We start from the raw sequence: 12,771 nt of genomic DNA on the forward strand, positions 1-12,771 counted from the left end.
AAATATCTTTAATGTGTGAAGTACATTGGCCAGAGTCACAGGTCTTTTGATTAAAAGACTCGCCGAACTCTATGCACATCTATGTGCTCTCCTGTCAGCCTGTGGACACTTTATTTTATTTCGGTCGGGGGTGAAGTGGAGCCGTTTCTGACCTCCTGGGATACCATTTTCTGACCCGAAAACCTACGCTGAAAGCCACGCTTTTGGATGCGTCTAGTTTGGGTTTTGTTCTCTCATGTGACCCACGGGTAGAGTTGTCAATATGGGCTGATTAGACCCGGCCCAAATCTTTATAGATTAAGAAAATACAAATTAGGTCAGGTCAGTCCATTTTTTATATGAACTATCAAAACTTCAACTCAATTCACTCTTTTTAGTCCATGAGTTGGATTGAGTCAGCTTCTTTTATTAAAAAAAAAATTATTTTTTAATTTTATTTAATAAATTTTTTATTAATAAAATTATTTTATAATTTAATTTATAAATTAAAATTATTAATTTAATAAGTAAACATTAAATACATTGAAATATATAAAATTATTAAATTAATTAAAATTATTAGTTTTATGACTCATAAGACTGACCCGTCCCAACCCACCCCAACTCTCTAATTTAGTGGGTTGATCCATTTAAACCCGATTTTAATATAAACTTAAATTTTTAAACTCAATCCATCTCATATTTTATAAAAAATAAACCAATTTAATGAATCAGGCTCATTTTGACAAGTATACCCACAGAGTCTACTTATTTTTATTTAACTTCTGGTTTTCATCTGTGGCATTTGGAGCAACGATTGCGATTCATTTCTTTCTTTTAAATAATTTGTGTCTTGTATCAAAACTATTAAAATATTTATATAAAATTCACATTTATAAACAGTACATCTCTTTAAATATATATAAATAAAATTATTAGGATTATAATAATAAATTTGGCAGGACAAAAACGTTTTGGTTTTTATTTATGGATGAGGATTTTGTGTCAGACTTGTTATGGGACAGGATCTTTGTATGCTGCTGTCGAAATGCCCACATGCTGAGTCATAAGCAGCGATGCGAGCATTTTTTCAAAACAAATTATTAATCAATGAAGTCATGTACATCATATATGGATTTGTCTCCTGAGTCCTGAGGAGAAGGTTTCAACCGGCGAGAGAAGAGGCAAACCCCCTTTGGCTCTTGTAGTATTTGCTAGGTGCTAAGGTGTTTGATTGGGAAATTTTGGGGTTGAAGATGAGAAACCAAGAGCAGAGGGATGGAATGGATGTTAGCTCAAGTTGCAAGGTAAGGCCCTGCTGTTTCTAACTCCACATTGACCACATATCACTACATCTCTTCCCCTTTTTCTTTGGGAAATGCAGGGAGGAGACCAGAGGTAGGTGGTTTAATTAAAGGGCATGTATTCTTTGTTGTTCATGGGACAACAGGGTCATTTACTGTTTCCCCTTTGGAAACGAGAAACAGATGATCGGTGATTTACTAATTCTTCTTCCAATCCATCCATCCCTCCCTTCCTCCTGGTTTTTTCAGTTTCCAGCGCATCCAATTCAATTGTGAGCCTTGACTATTAATTGGTTCTAGCTATGGAATTTTCAATTGCATACTGAATTTTGCTACTCAGGACAGCATTTTTCTTCCTAAAACGGGGTTAAACATTCTTGGAGAAGACCCATGAATCTTATGCATTCACTCTAATTTTACGGTTTCATGTATAATTTGTAACTGGTAGGAGATACTATTGCAACGTATAATAAACATTTCTAGAAAACAAACTTCGCATCCACTTAGCTGGACCTGATCTAAGTCAAACTCACAAAGCTTGCCGTCTGTTTTAAAAATACACAATCCAAGGTTTTGATATAAGTTCCCTCCCTTTTTTTTCACCAGATCAAAAAGGCTGCAAATCAATCCATGCTGCTGTGCTGCAAGATCTTTGTCTCTGAATCACGCAACCGTGCAGCCCTTGATGCCATAGAAAGAGCTGCAAGGCTAGACCCAGAAACTGTCGTTGTGAACAAATTTGAGGATCGAGCGTACAACAGGAGCCGCTACACTCTTGTTTCATATGTTGTTCATGACAGCACTGGTACTGCTATTTATAGCCCCTTGCAACGAACTGTCCTGACCATGGTTGAGGCTGTTTATGAAGCCATAAACCTTGAGCTGCATTCTGGTGCACACCCTCGGCTCGGCGTGGTTGATGACATTGTTTTGCATCCCTTGGCTCGGTCATCCTTGGATGAAGCAGCTTGGCTTGCTAAGGCTGTCGCAGCAGACATTGGCAACATATTGCAAGGTTGGTCCAATTCTGCTATTTAAATTGTGGTTATTTCATCTAAAATTCCTAGTTGGAAAAGGATCCATTTATAATGAAATTCAAATTTCAAGACATTTAATTTTTATCACTGCTTGGATAGAAAAGCTTTTCTGTTCTGAAGTTGTCATTTTATTTTGATGTTGTTGCAGTGCCAGTTTTTCTCTACGGCGCAGCACATCCAACAGGCAAGGCCCTGGACACCATCAGGCGGGAGCTTGGTTACTACAGGCCCAATTTCATGGGCAACCAATGGGCTGGATGGACTATGCCTGAAAATCTCTCCAAAAAGCCCGATGAAGGCCCAACCCGGGTATCTCGATCTAGGGGCATCACCATGATCGGTGCCTGCCCATGGGTTGGTCTGTACAACGTGCCTATCATGTCTACAGATGTCTCCGCAGCCCGCCGTATTGCTAGGATGGTGAGTGCCCGAGGAGGCGGGCTCCCGACGGTGCAAACACTGGGCCTTGTACATGGTGAGGACTCAACTGAGATAGCTTGCATGCTTCTGGAGCCAAACCGGATTGGAGCGGACAGGGTCCAGTCCAGTGTTGAGACGCTGGCAGCCCAACAAGGGTTGGATGTGGAAAAGGGCTATTTCACTGATTCTTCACCTGCAAATGATTCTTGAAAAGTATCTAAACTTAATTTCCGCTGACAGAGCTTAATCACACCAAGGGTGCAATTGACCCTTCAAATAAATGTTGTATTGCATAAATCTTTTAACCTCGTACAACTTGTATTTAATTTAAGCGATTCTCAACCGAGTTCTTGCACCGTGTTTAAGCCTACAACCCCAAAAGCTGCATGCTTGAGGATATTCTGTCCATTGGCGTTGTAGCAGTCTATTTATTTACACAAATTAGATTCAAAATTTTGGACATATGTTGGAGAGTTGACAATGTTATAAGCTTGAATGTTCATTTTTGTATGTGAAGAAAAAAAAAATTCCGCCACCCTTGCGACAACTATGAAGTATGAATCCAGCCATTTATACACTTGGGTTATCCGACTCTTTACCACTATCATGAACACTGCTTCTTCCGAAAATCTTCAGATAGTAGCGTCTTTAGGAGTTCCTGCAGCCTCTCAGCACCAGGGCCTGGCCTAAACACAGAATCATCACCACGCACATAACATGGGTCAGCTCCACCCTCTGAACTCCCTACACACCATGCTCCAGGTGCAAAACGGCCAGTACGGCCCAAAAGCTCTTTATCAATTTTGTCCAACACTGGATCATTCTTATGGAATTTCCGAGCAAAGGGCGCCTTGCTTTTCACCATTTTGTCAAAGTCTTTCATTGACAACGAGATTGGATGCTGCTTTGGAGGACTGTCCCAAGCAATGTAGTGGAGATCATGGCTTATTGCAGTGCTACGAAATTCGTCAGTGTTGCAAATAACAGTGTGGAAGTACCCTTCTGGAGAGGAAACGAAATTTGTATAGTACATAAGGATGGTTCGTGGGAGATTATCCCATCCCCATATACAATACTCAACAAAAGTTCTAGTAAGTGCTACCCACGCAGAACCTGGACACAACAAAGGCAAAACAAGCATTTAAAATTTTTTTCATACATTGAGTCATCTAGTTCCGGATTTAAATGAATATAAAACACAATTGTATCTTGTTAATATGCATATTGAAAAGACAAAAAAACCTCATACAAGGAGGCCAGCAAAATCAGAAAAATAAAACAATCCAAACTCTGCATTTAAAATCCCCAAGAGACTTTACTAGGAAGCTCATGGGAACCGTTCACAAGATTTGGTTATTCAGATCAGCTTTCAACCCTAGAGAAGAATTGTGGGCGATAGAAAAGTACATAATGATTCTTGAAGATCTGAGTAGTCCGTAGATGCTTTCAGATGTACTATCTTAACCAATTTATGGGCAGGATTCAAAGTGAATGATTTCTTTATGGTATTTAAACTTTCTCAATAGGCTGAAACTGAAAGAAGTCAAGACCCAGGGGAGCAAACTGGTAAGAGAGATTCTCCTATTTGTTATTCCCAGCGAGAGAAGGAAGTTTCATCAATTTCTTTTAGAGATGCAGTGGATTAAGTTACAGCTAAATAATACCTATGGTTCAAAATAATTAAATGCCAGTTCAATTAACTGTATAAAACATTTAGGATAAATAACGATGACATCTTGACCTCTAGCACTGCTGAACAGAAACTGGAAGGACTGCAGTTCTTCACCAAGTTTGTTTGCGATGAGTTAGCTATGGCACTTATAAGCAGTCACTATAAAAGAGCATATGACAAAAAAAGTGTCCTCCATCGCTGGTCTCACCCACCTAAGATCTACTCTCCTTTCTCTCACTGGTCCATGTGGAACATCAAGCCTTTAGTTAAATAGGATTTGAGGCTGCAGTGAGAGAGCTAGCTGCTTGGAAATTTCCCATGCAGCTTGTTCAAGCTGATGTCAAAGCAGCAAGCAATCATTGAGTGTTAGGAGTTAGGTTAAGGCTCAAGTAGGTTGGCTTAGCCAAACTTCAAGCAATAGCACGTTTTAGATGATCTTTCAACCTTTCCTATAGTCTCTGGCAATAGAAATCAGAAAGTGACACATAAGAAGAATGATGGAGTACACCCTCAAGTTTGCAACTATAAGTACCTAAGCCTGATTGTAGGCTCTGGCCCCAGGCAAAAATATTGCTTTGATTAATAGTTTTTACTTTCAAAATCAACAGCTAATTGAAGCTTTTCAGTTCCCTACAACAAAATTAGGATAGGGAAGGAATTCTAACATAGAAGACTTGATTCTAAAATGCAAAAAGAAGTTTCTTACTCCAAGCAATAACACGTGGGTTGGGCCAACCCACAACACTCAGCAAGAGCCTTCCATTCCAGCATTTACTACTAGCAAAGCAAATGCAACTTAAGTCTTAAGCTCGAAAGATGGAACTAGTATACAAGATCCTTTTTTGGAACATTAACTTCAGCTGATACCAGATCAGGCTTAAGACAAAAACTACTATTTGGGATTTCAGATAACACAATTAACATAAATGAATTATGACCTTTAATATAACAAAAGGTGGATGGCAACAATCTACCTAAGATTAGAGAAAGTCTTGGGTATGGTGTGCTCAAAATAAACAATAAAGTATAAATGATAACCAACCTGTATACAACTTGAAAGATGTGGGCAGTGATCGGCGTTGTGTGGTCCAAGCAATGTCAGACTTTTTGGACAAGTAAAGACCTGGATCAACAATGATTGGTTTTGCTCTCTGGTTCCTGCAAAAGCACAGAACTACGCATTTAAACTGATGACATTAGGGAATAAGAAGAGGAATATTCGAGAGTAGTGAATATACTAGGCATTAATCTTACAGCTTCCAACCAGTAATCTGCATATGTTCAATGAAATTGAGATTTCTTGACAAATTGGAGAAAACATGTAGCAAATCTGCACAATCAGAACACATATCAGATATTCTTCAGCAAACAAACAACAGAACTCTAAGTTTCTGAAAACACTCCAAAACTCAATAACAAATGCATGTCATAATGATAAAAAGAGACATATTGACGGAACTCTTTCAGACATTGAAACCCATAAATGAAACTAACATTATAGTACGTGGAAATCATTCAAGCACTCAGATGTCTCTCAAATAGGCCTATGCAAAGGCCAGGTAGCAGAAATTCACAAAAGGGGCAACCTAATGTCTAAAAACACAGTCAAAGATGCATAAAAAAATCTCACACAATTATGTTGATTAAGCAGACCTGCAGAAGCTCCATTGTATAAGTCAGCTCATTCGAAAAGTCTCTAGGGTCAAGTGAAATCTAAAACTCATTAGACAATTGATTGAGCCCCCTCATAAAATAATTTTCAGTAGAACTTAAGTTAAAAATTTCCATACTCTTTAAAATTCTTTTCAAAGTCTAGACCTTAACTTAAAACTTCCCATAGAATCAGGAAAGTAGCTTAAAAGGCCATATATGTGCATAACCAAGTTTATTTATATTATAATTGCTGTAAAGAATTCACGTACATTGTGAGAAAAAAAAAAGGTGGTAGCAAGAAAAGTTCTCAGACCAATTTAGAGCTAAATGTCATGCTATATGCATAGTAATGTTCCTAAATACATTAAACCTATGGAAAAAGCCCTCATAATGACAAACAGACAAGATAACAACAAGAGCAACAGCCTTGACAATGAAAAGATAAAGAGAAAAAGTCTTAAGCACTAACCATCTTGAGTCACAAGGGGATAATCTGAGGCACTAAGGTTTAGAAACCAATCCCACTCCAGGCTCTCCTTCAACAGTATTGCAATTGCTTGAAGGGTGCAAGCAATCATTGTAGGACCTTTGTAAGTTACCAAGTTAGATTGTGCCATTACGCGCACATTCTCCACTTCACGAAAAGTTGGATCACCCTTCACCATATTTGTCAATTCCAACCTTTCACGGGGAGGAGCCTCAAGATCCAAATGCAAAACATACTGATTTCTCGGATGGTACACTGCCTGCAAGGTCCTCATCATCCTATGACTATCTCCCTTTGTCCCTGAAATAAGATATGCTAGTCTAGGTGCTTCCACATTTGAATAGCCACTTGTGTTAAACGATTTCTTTAAATCTGATTCTACAAAATACCCACTTGAGTCCTCCGCTCTTGCAAAGGAAATAATGTCAAATGGCAACTGGTCTCCACCATAAGGAGCATTGAACAACCCAAAAATGGCAGATAAAAACAAAGTAATCGATACAAGTAAGCTTGCAAGAAATGGAATAATCCATTTTCTATCACTAAACACCCTTCCCGAATGAGAATTGACATTTTTCCTCACACTTGTCAATGGGTTTCTCATCAACACCAGTTTCCTGTAGAGCTTTCTCATTTTGGGTAATAAAACCCAAAATCTTCAGGCCTCCAGGTTAGGTCACGAACCCAAGATACGTGAAGAATCAAGCACAAACCCACCAACGTTACTAAGAAATAGGACCAAAAAGAAGCAGGGAGGTCCGGAAAGAGAACCAAAACCGCCTTCTTAAGTGTAAGAAAAACATTTAATCTGAGGCCTAGTTTTCTTCAGAAGAAAACATGGGTCTCAAGCAAAAAGATCATTTCATTGATATGAAGTAGAGAAGTATCAATACAAAAAAAAAAAAAAAAACCCAAATTCCATATGAAGATATAAATAATCAGAGGATGGGTTTAAAGAGAAGGATATTCAAGAAAAGTTTGAGGTAGAAGCTCAACGTTGGTTAATCAACTCAAAAATAACACACCAAATGCAAATGGGGAAAGATATTTACAGGCTAATACAGCATGAAGCAGTAACCGACACAACAAGAATTCAAGAAAAAAGTGTAACAGTTAGAATTAGCATGCAGTAAATAGAAAGCAGCTTTTTGCTCCTAAACTGCCCCCAGATCTAATTACGAATCAATCCCAGAAAATCGAGAATTAAGAAACAGAAAAGAAAATATACTTAGAGTCTAAGTTTTCAGATACTTCAAATACACGAGAGCTCAAAAGGGAGAGGTAGAGCAGCTTACTTTGAAACAAAAATGACCCAGAAAAGGATATGAAGAAAGTGATACGGAAATATAAGTGCTTACTCAATAGAGAATAATTATGAGACAGAAGAAGAAAAAAGGTTGAAGCTTTTACTTCAACAGCTTCTGAGCTTTGAGATTGAGAATGAAACAGAGAAACTAGGGATAGAGAGAGAGAGAGAGAGAGTTGATCGAGATTTCAGCTTTGATTTGCTGCTTTGCTTTCATTGATGGCAAAAACATGGATTTAATGCTTTAGTTATTTGCTGGAGTGAAGATTATTCACGTAAAGTAATCCGTGTGGTTACCACTGTTGTACGCTCTTTTAATAAGCGTGAATTGCACTTCTCAACAACTCTCGACCTAATCACCACAGAACGCTGCCTTTTGCGAGTGGGGATTATAAACAACCTAAGAAGATCTTCTTACACAAAACACCGTCAAGTGCGGGCAAATTTCGCTTAAAATTTTTCGAGGCGGTTTTGAACTCTGAACAGTGTTGTCTCTGTTGCGCGGCGTTGGGGCATTAAATTGATGTGAGCCCCACGGAGAAAAGCTTGCCTTCACAGCTACACCAACCTTCAGATTCTGCACACGTGGCGATGTGATCACATCATAATACAAATCAGGTTGTGCAGGGGGTTTGTGGACCATCAGATTTGAAGGAAGGCAGAGCCGACGCTGGATTTTTTCTTTTCTATTTATGTAATAGGGAAAAGAATAAAACAAATATCATTACATCCATTATACACCCAAACAAGCGAAAATTCCGCCTTGAAGAAGAATTTCTTTTTCTTGATTCCTAGTATTATTTTTCACGTACATCAATACATTTACTGTGGAAAGTCTCTAGAATCTCCATGTAAGTCGTGGAGATAGTAAGGAATAGTCAGACATGTTAGATAATTGATTATGGAGATGGTAGCAATATTCCGTTTTTATTGAATGCAATCAATCAGTTACGGTTGAATAATAGTAATTGATTGAATGTAGTAGCAAAAAAGTTCCGACCAATCTGACCATCTTGGGAATTACTGCTTGCTTTCTGAGTTAATTTCCACCGTTGATAAAATTCAACAGAAACCAACGGTAAGCAAAGTGTGTAGGGTAGGGACAACGTGCCTCTCAAGACCTAACGTTTATTAAACAATTACCTTGAAAGCTTTAATGGTCGTAGGTATAGTTTGGTTGAAAACTTTAGATGGTGATGGTGACGGCCCTACAAATCAGTTACGCCCACCGGGAAAACTAAACCATTGAAACTTGTATGAACAATGCTTATTACAGTAAAAGTTTGATTCATATATAATTCCGATAATTTTTAAAGAATTTATCATATATATACCTACTACTATTATAAAAAAAGAAAAAGAAAAAGTCTTTTTCTTTATTCAGTTTTGAGCATGCAGATGATTTGTACTCGTTTATGCATACTAGTTAGTATTATTTATCCCTTTTTCCTTCTTGTTCTTTTCATTATATTAGCATTTAATAGTTAGCAAAATCAATTGAACAAATGTGGGTTGAATGGTTTTTGATTGGGTAAGAAGTTGGAAGCGAAGAGGAATAGGGTTTGACTCTCTTTTTAAATCACGTTCAACTTTTTCATAGGTGAAAAAACAAAAAGTGAATGACGTGATAAGCTGATGAAAATGAGGGAGCGTTCCCAAGTTTTGCCTTTAAGAGGAGACCATGGCGTCATTGTTGGTAGCACTTTGAGCAACCACGTGGTGCCCCACAGTCACACCCTCCCTCTCCTGGCTTCGTTTTTCGACAGTCTGTGTCTGAATTTGCATTAGATAATTCCGATGGAAAATTTTTGTCACAAATAAATCCCCAGTAGTATTATTATCTCAAATAAATGTTATGGATTTTAACGTCACTGCCAATGGAATATTGACGACGAACAATGATGTAATGGAACTATTATTTTTTGCAGTAACTTTTCGACAGTCAAATTACCCTCTCTCAAGAAAACACAACCTTCCCTTTGTTATTCGGGAGCTACCGACGGTTCTCTTTCCTCTTTCTTTCTCTTTCCACTTCTGTCAAGCCCGAGCCCCTCCTTCTCTCAACTGCCTCGCATTCTCTCCTCTCTCTTCCCATCTCTCTCGAATCCCTCACGTTCTGAGGCATTCAAACTTTCAAGTGTTATAATTTGGTCCTCGTTTTCCTAGCGTTTTGTGCTGTTCAGTTGTGCATTTTGGGGTTAGATTGTATAGAAAAATATGAGAAATAAATAAAAAATTAATAAAGTAAAAATAAAAAAAATCTAAGGCATGATTTTAGTGGTTTTAAGAATAATTTTCATCTTTTCTTTTCGAAATATGAAATTCGATGAAAAAGAATTATAGCGATTATCCTCAAAGATACTATTCTTTGGATAATAGTAATAACAAAAAGACTTTTTTAGAGAAAAAAAAAACCCAACAAAAAAACAAAGAAAATAGAAAAAATATGCAGAGAAAGTTTTAAAAAAATAAAAAAAAATTGTTAGTGTATTGTAATTGAGTTAGAGAGGTTGTATTTATAAGTTCGAGCAGAAAGTTAACGTTACAAAATATCATCATAAAATTAGTGAAAAATCAGAAAAAATCAAGAAAAATTATGGCTTAATTTTTTTTAACTTAAAACTATTATGAAATTCTTATGAAAAATAATAGCTTTTAAATTTAAATTAAAGCTGTTTGACAAGATAAATTATATAAGTTTTAATTTTGATTCAAATTACCATAAAGAGCATTCATCCCATCTTCAATCATCTAAAAAATCAAAACGGAACAAATCTACTTTGAGTTTATATACAATTTCATATATTAAAATAAAAAAAATTTATAAAAAAACAGAATAACTCTCGAACTTATATAACAGTAATAGCATTAGATTTTTTTGTGAAAAAGAGAAAAAATCTTTAAATAGTACCTAAATGTAATTTTAAATTTTAGGTTTTCTTTTCTCTTAATTTTTACAAGAACAGAAAAATCTCAAATTTTGTTATTCTGTTACTGGGTTTTTTGTTTTTTTTCTTTTTTTAGTAGTCTTTGTAGTATTAGATTTTTTTGTGAAGAAGAGAAAAAATCTTTAAATAGTACTTAAATGTAATTTTGAATTTTGGATTTTCTTTTCTCTTAATCTTTGTAAGAACAAAAAAAATCCTATATTTTGTTATTCTATTGTTGGGCCTTTTGTTTTTTTTTTCTTATTTTAGTAGTCTTTGTAGAAAGAGGTAGATGAGAGGGAGATCCTGATTTTACGTTGGAGAAGGGTGATTTGTAAAGGGAGGGAGAGGAAAGGGACATGTATTTTCTGAAAAGCTGACATATTTTTTGAAAAGAGAAGAGAAAGCTTTTTTTTGGAACTTTTCTTTAATCTCATCTTTTAAAAAAATTTTTTTTTTTAAAAAGTTACTTTTGTTTTAAGAGCTTCTCAAAAATTCTGCTTAGCTAAACATGCACTAAGTCAGATAAGGTTAACAAACTCAGTTATTAAGACTGTTTCAACTACTAAAGGCTAAAGAAAAATAAAATTATATACCAAAGTACAAAATTATACTTGACCTAACCCATGTGTATACTCCCACGTAGAGAAGGGAGAATTTGCATTTTCTTAAGGCTTAGACTGATCTCGTGTGTGCACGGGTTCAATTTTTTTTCCTTGCAATAAGCTCATTGTGGGTTTTCATATATAAGGCACTCACCTCTCTTGTACCTTGATAATGTGTGACGTTGAGACCTTACAAAATATATTATTTCTCCAACAATCCCCACATATTTCATAAGGTCTCATAAGAAGATTTTTGCTGGATCAAATTTCATTTGAGTATAATGCATTGTGATTTGTGCTTTTTAAATTATGAACTAACCCTAAATAGAATGAAACATAAATCACAGAATTTTTGTGAAGTTTGTAACTTTTATGAACCAAAAAATTCTATGTGAGATATGATTTCCATCAATCACATTACACTTTCACAATTTCTACTGTTTAACACGATTTTCTGTGAATAAGTCATGTGCGTGTCTAGTTATTCATAAGTGTTTTACTGAACTTGCCATAATTCTCATAAGAGCGATCATGCTTCACACTTATATAAGTGATTTCATCAAATGTATATTGCAGTTTAATACATTACCCATAAGGGATATAAAACTCATTGATAATTTAACTCAACCTCTCATTCATTGCAATCTTGCACTATTTACACACCATAGGAATGACAATGATTTTTAATAGTGCATCAATTTATCAACAAATAACTTGTTATTACCCATATGAACCTAATTCATGAGATATTCAATCACATAGGTTGGGTTACCATTATTTGTTGATTTTTTTAATTGGCTTAAGTCTCATTCCCCTAAATGTATCATTAATCAATTTCTTCCCAGTGGTTAGTTAAAGGATCATCCAAATTCAACTCTGATTTTAAATAATTAATGGACATAATTTCACCTTTAAGCAACTACTTTACTACGTCATATCTCAAAAGAATGTGTCTATGCTTACCATTAAAAGTTTGATTCTTTACAATGGTTATTATTTCTTAGCAATTACATTGCATAGACACAGAAGGTGTTAATTTCATTCCCAATAGAATATAAGCTAAAACGTTTCTTAACCATTCAGCCTCATTACTAGCCAACTCTAAAGCTACAAATTCTATCTCCATTGTAGATTTAGCAATTATTATTTGTTTGGCTGATTTTCAAGTTATAGTACCCCCACCAAAGGTGAATGCATAACCACTTGTGGATTTTTTCTTATTTAAATATGAGATCCAGTTAGCATCACTGTATCCTTCTAATACAACGAGAAAATCCATTATATAAAATATCATAGTTTATGGTACCTCTCAAATATTTTATTATTTTGCTCAAGGTAATCCAATAATCTTGATTGGGACTTTGTATATATCTATTCAGTC

The 12,771-nt window shown here is 35.9% G+C and overlaps 2 protein-coding genes across 3 annotated transcripts; one reads left to right on the forward strand and one right to left on the reverse strand.

Annotated features, from left to right (window-relative positions):
* On the forward strand, nt 1,059-3,086 carry LOC18608644 (glutamate formimidoyltransferase). 2 transcript variants are annotated; one of them, XM_018115947.1, is made up of 3 exons: nt 1,059-1,286; nt 1,890-2,298; nt 2,469-3,086. In XM_018115947.1, exons 1-3 carry the CDS (start codon nt 1,236-1,238, stop codon nt 2,948-2,950), a joined length of 942 nt encoding a protein of 313 aa, XP_017971436.1. In that variant the 5' UTR covers nt 1,059-1,235; the 3' UTR covers nt 2,951-3,086. The 2 variants fall into 2 exon arrangements, with proteins under 2 accessions (XP_017971436.1, XP_017971437.1); XM_018115948.1 differs by lacking the exon at nt 1,059-1,286 and adding an exon at nt 1,293-1,555.
* Nucleotides 3,012-8,124, reverse strand: LOC18608645 (beta-glucuronosyltransferase GlcAT14A). The gene is made up of 4 exons (XM_007043442.2): nt 6,535-8,124; nt 5,667-5,742; nt 5,455-5,570; nt 3,012-3,853 (listed from the first exon to the last, which is right to left on the reverse strand). The coding sequence occupies exons 1-4, from the start codon at nt 7,184-7,186 to the stop codon at nt 3,345-3,347; spliced, it is 1,353 nt and encodes a 450-aa protein (XP_007043504.1). The 5' UTR covers nt 7,187-8,124; the 3' UTR covers nt 3,012-3,344.

This window comes from Theobroma cacao, chromosome 2, assembly GCF_000208745.1.
Source record: "Theobroma cacao cultivar B97-61/B2 chromosome 2, Criollo_cocoa_genome_V2, whole genome shotgun sequence".
NCBI lineage: Eukaryota > Viridiplantae > Streptophyta > Magnoliopsida > Malvales > Malvaceae > Theobroma > Theobroma cacao.

Coding starts and splice junctions, on each gene's coding strand:
- LOC18608644 (XM_018115947.1), top strand. CDS start 1,236: ATGAGAAACCAAGAGCAGAGGGATGGAATGGATGTTAGCTCAAGTTGC. Junction 1,287..1,889: donor ATGTTAGCTCAAGTTGCAAG/GTAAGGCCCTGC, acceptor TTTTTTCACCAG/ATCAAAAAGGCTGCAAATCA. Junction 2,299..2,468: donor CATTGGCAACATATTGCAAG/GTTGGTCCAATT, acceptor ATGTTGTTGCAG/TGCCAGTTTTTCTCTACGGC.
- LOC18608645 (XM_007043442.2), bottom strand. CDS start 7,186: ATGAGAAAGCTCTACAGGAAACTGGTGTTGATGAGAAACCCATTGACA. Junction 5,743..6,534: donor TCCCCTTGTGACTCAAGATG/GTTAGTGCTTAA, acceptor CTGATTGTGCAG/ATTTGCTACATGTTTTCTCC. Junction 5,571..5,666: donor CAGATTACTGGTTGGAAGCT/GTAAGATTAATG, acceptor GTGCTTTTGCAG/GAACCAGAGAGCAAAACCAA.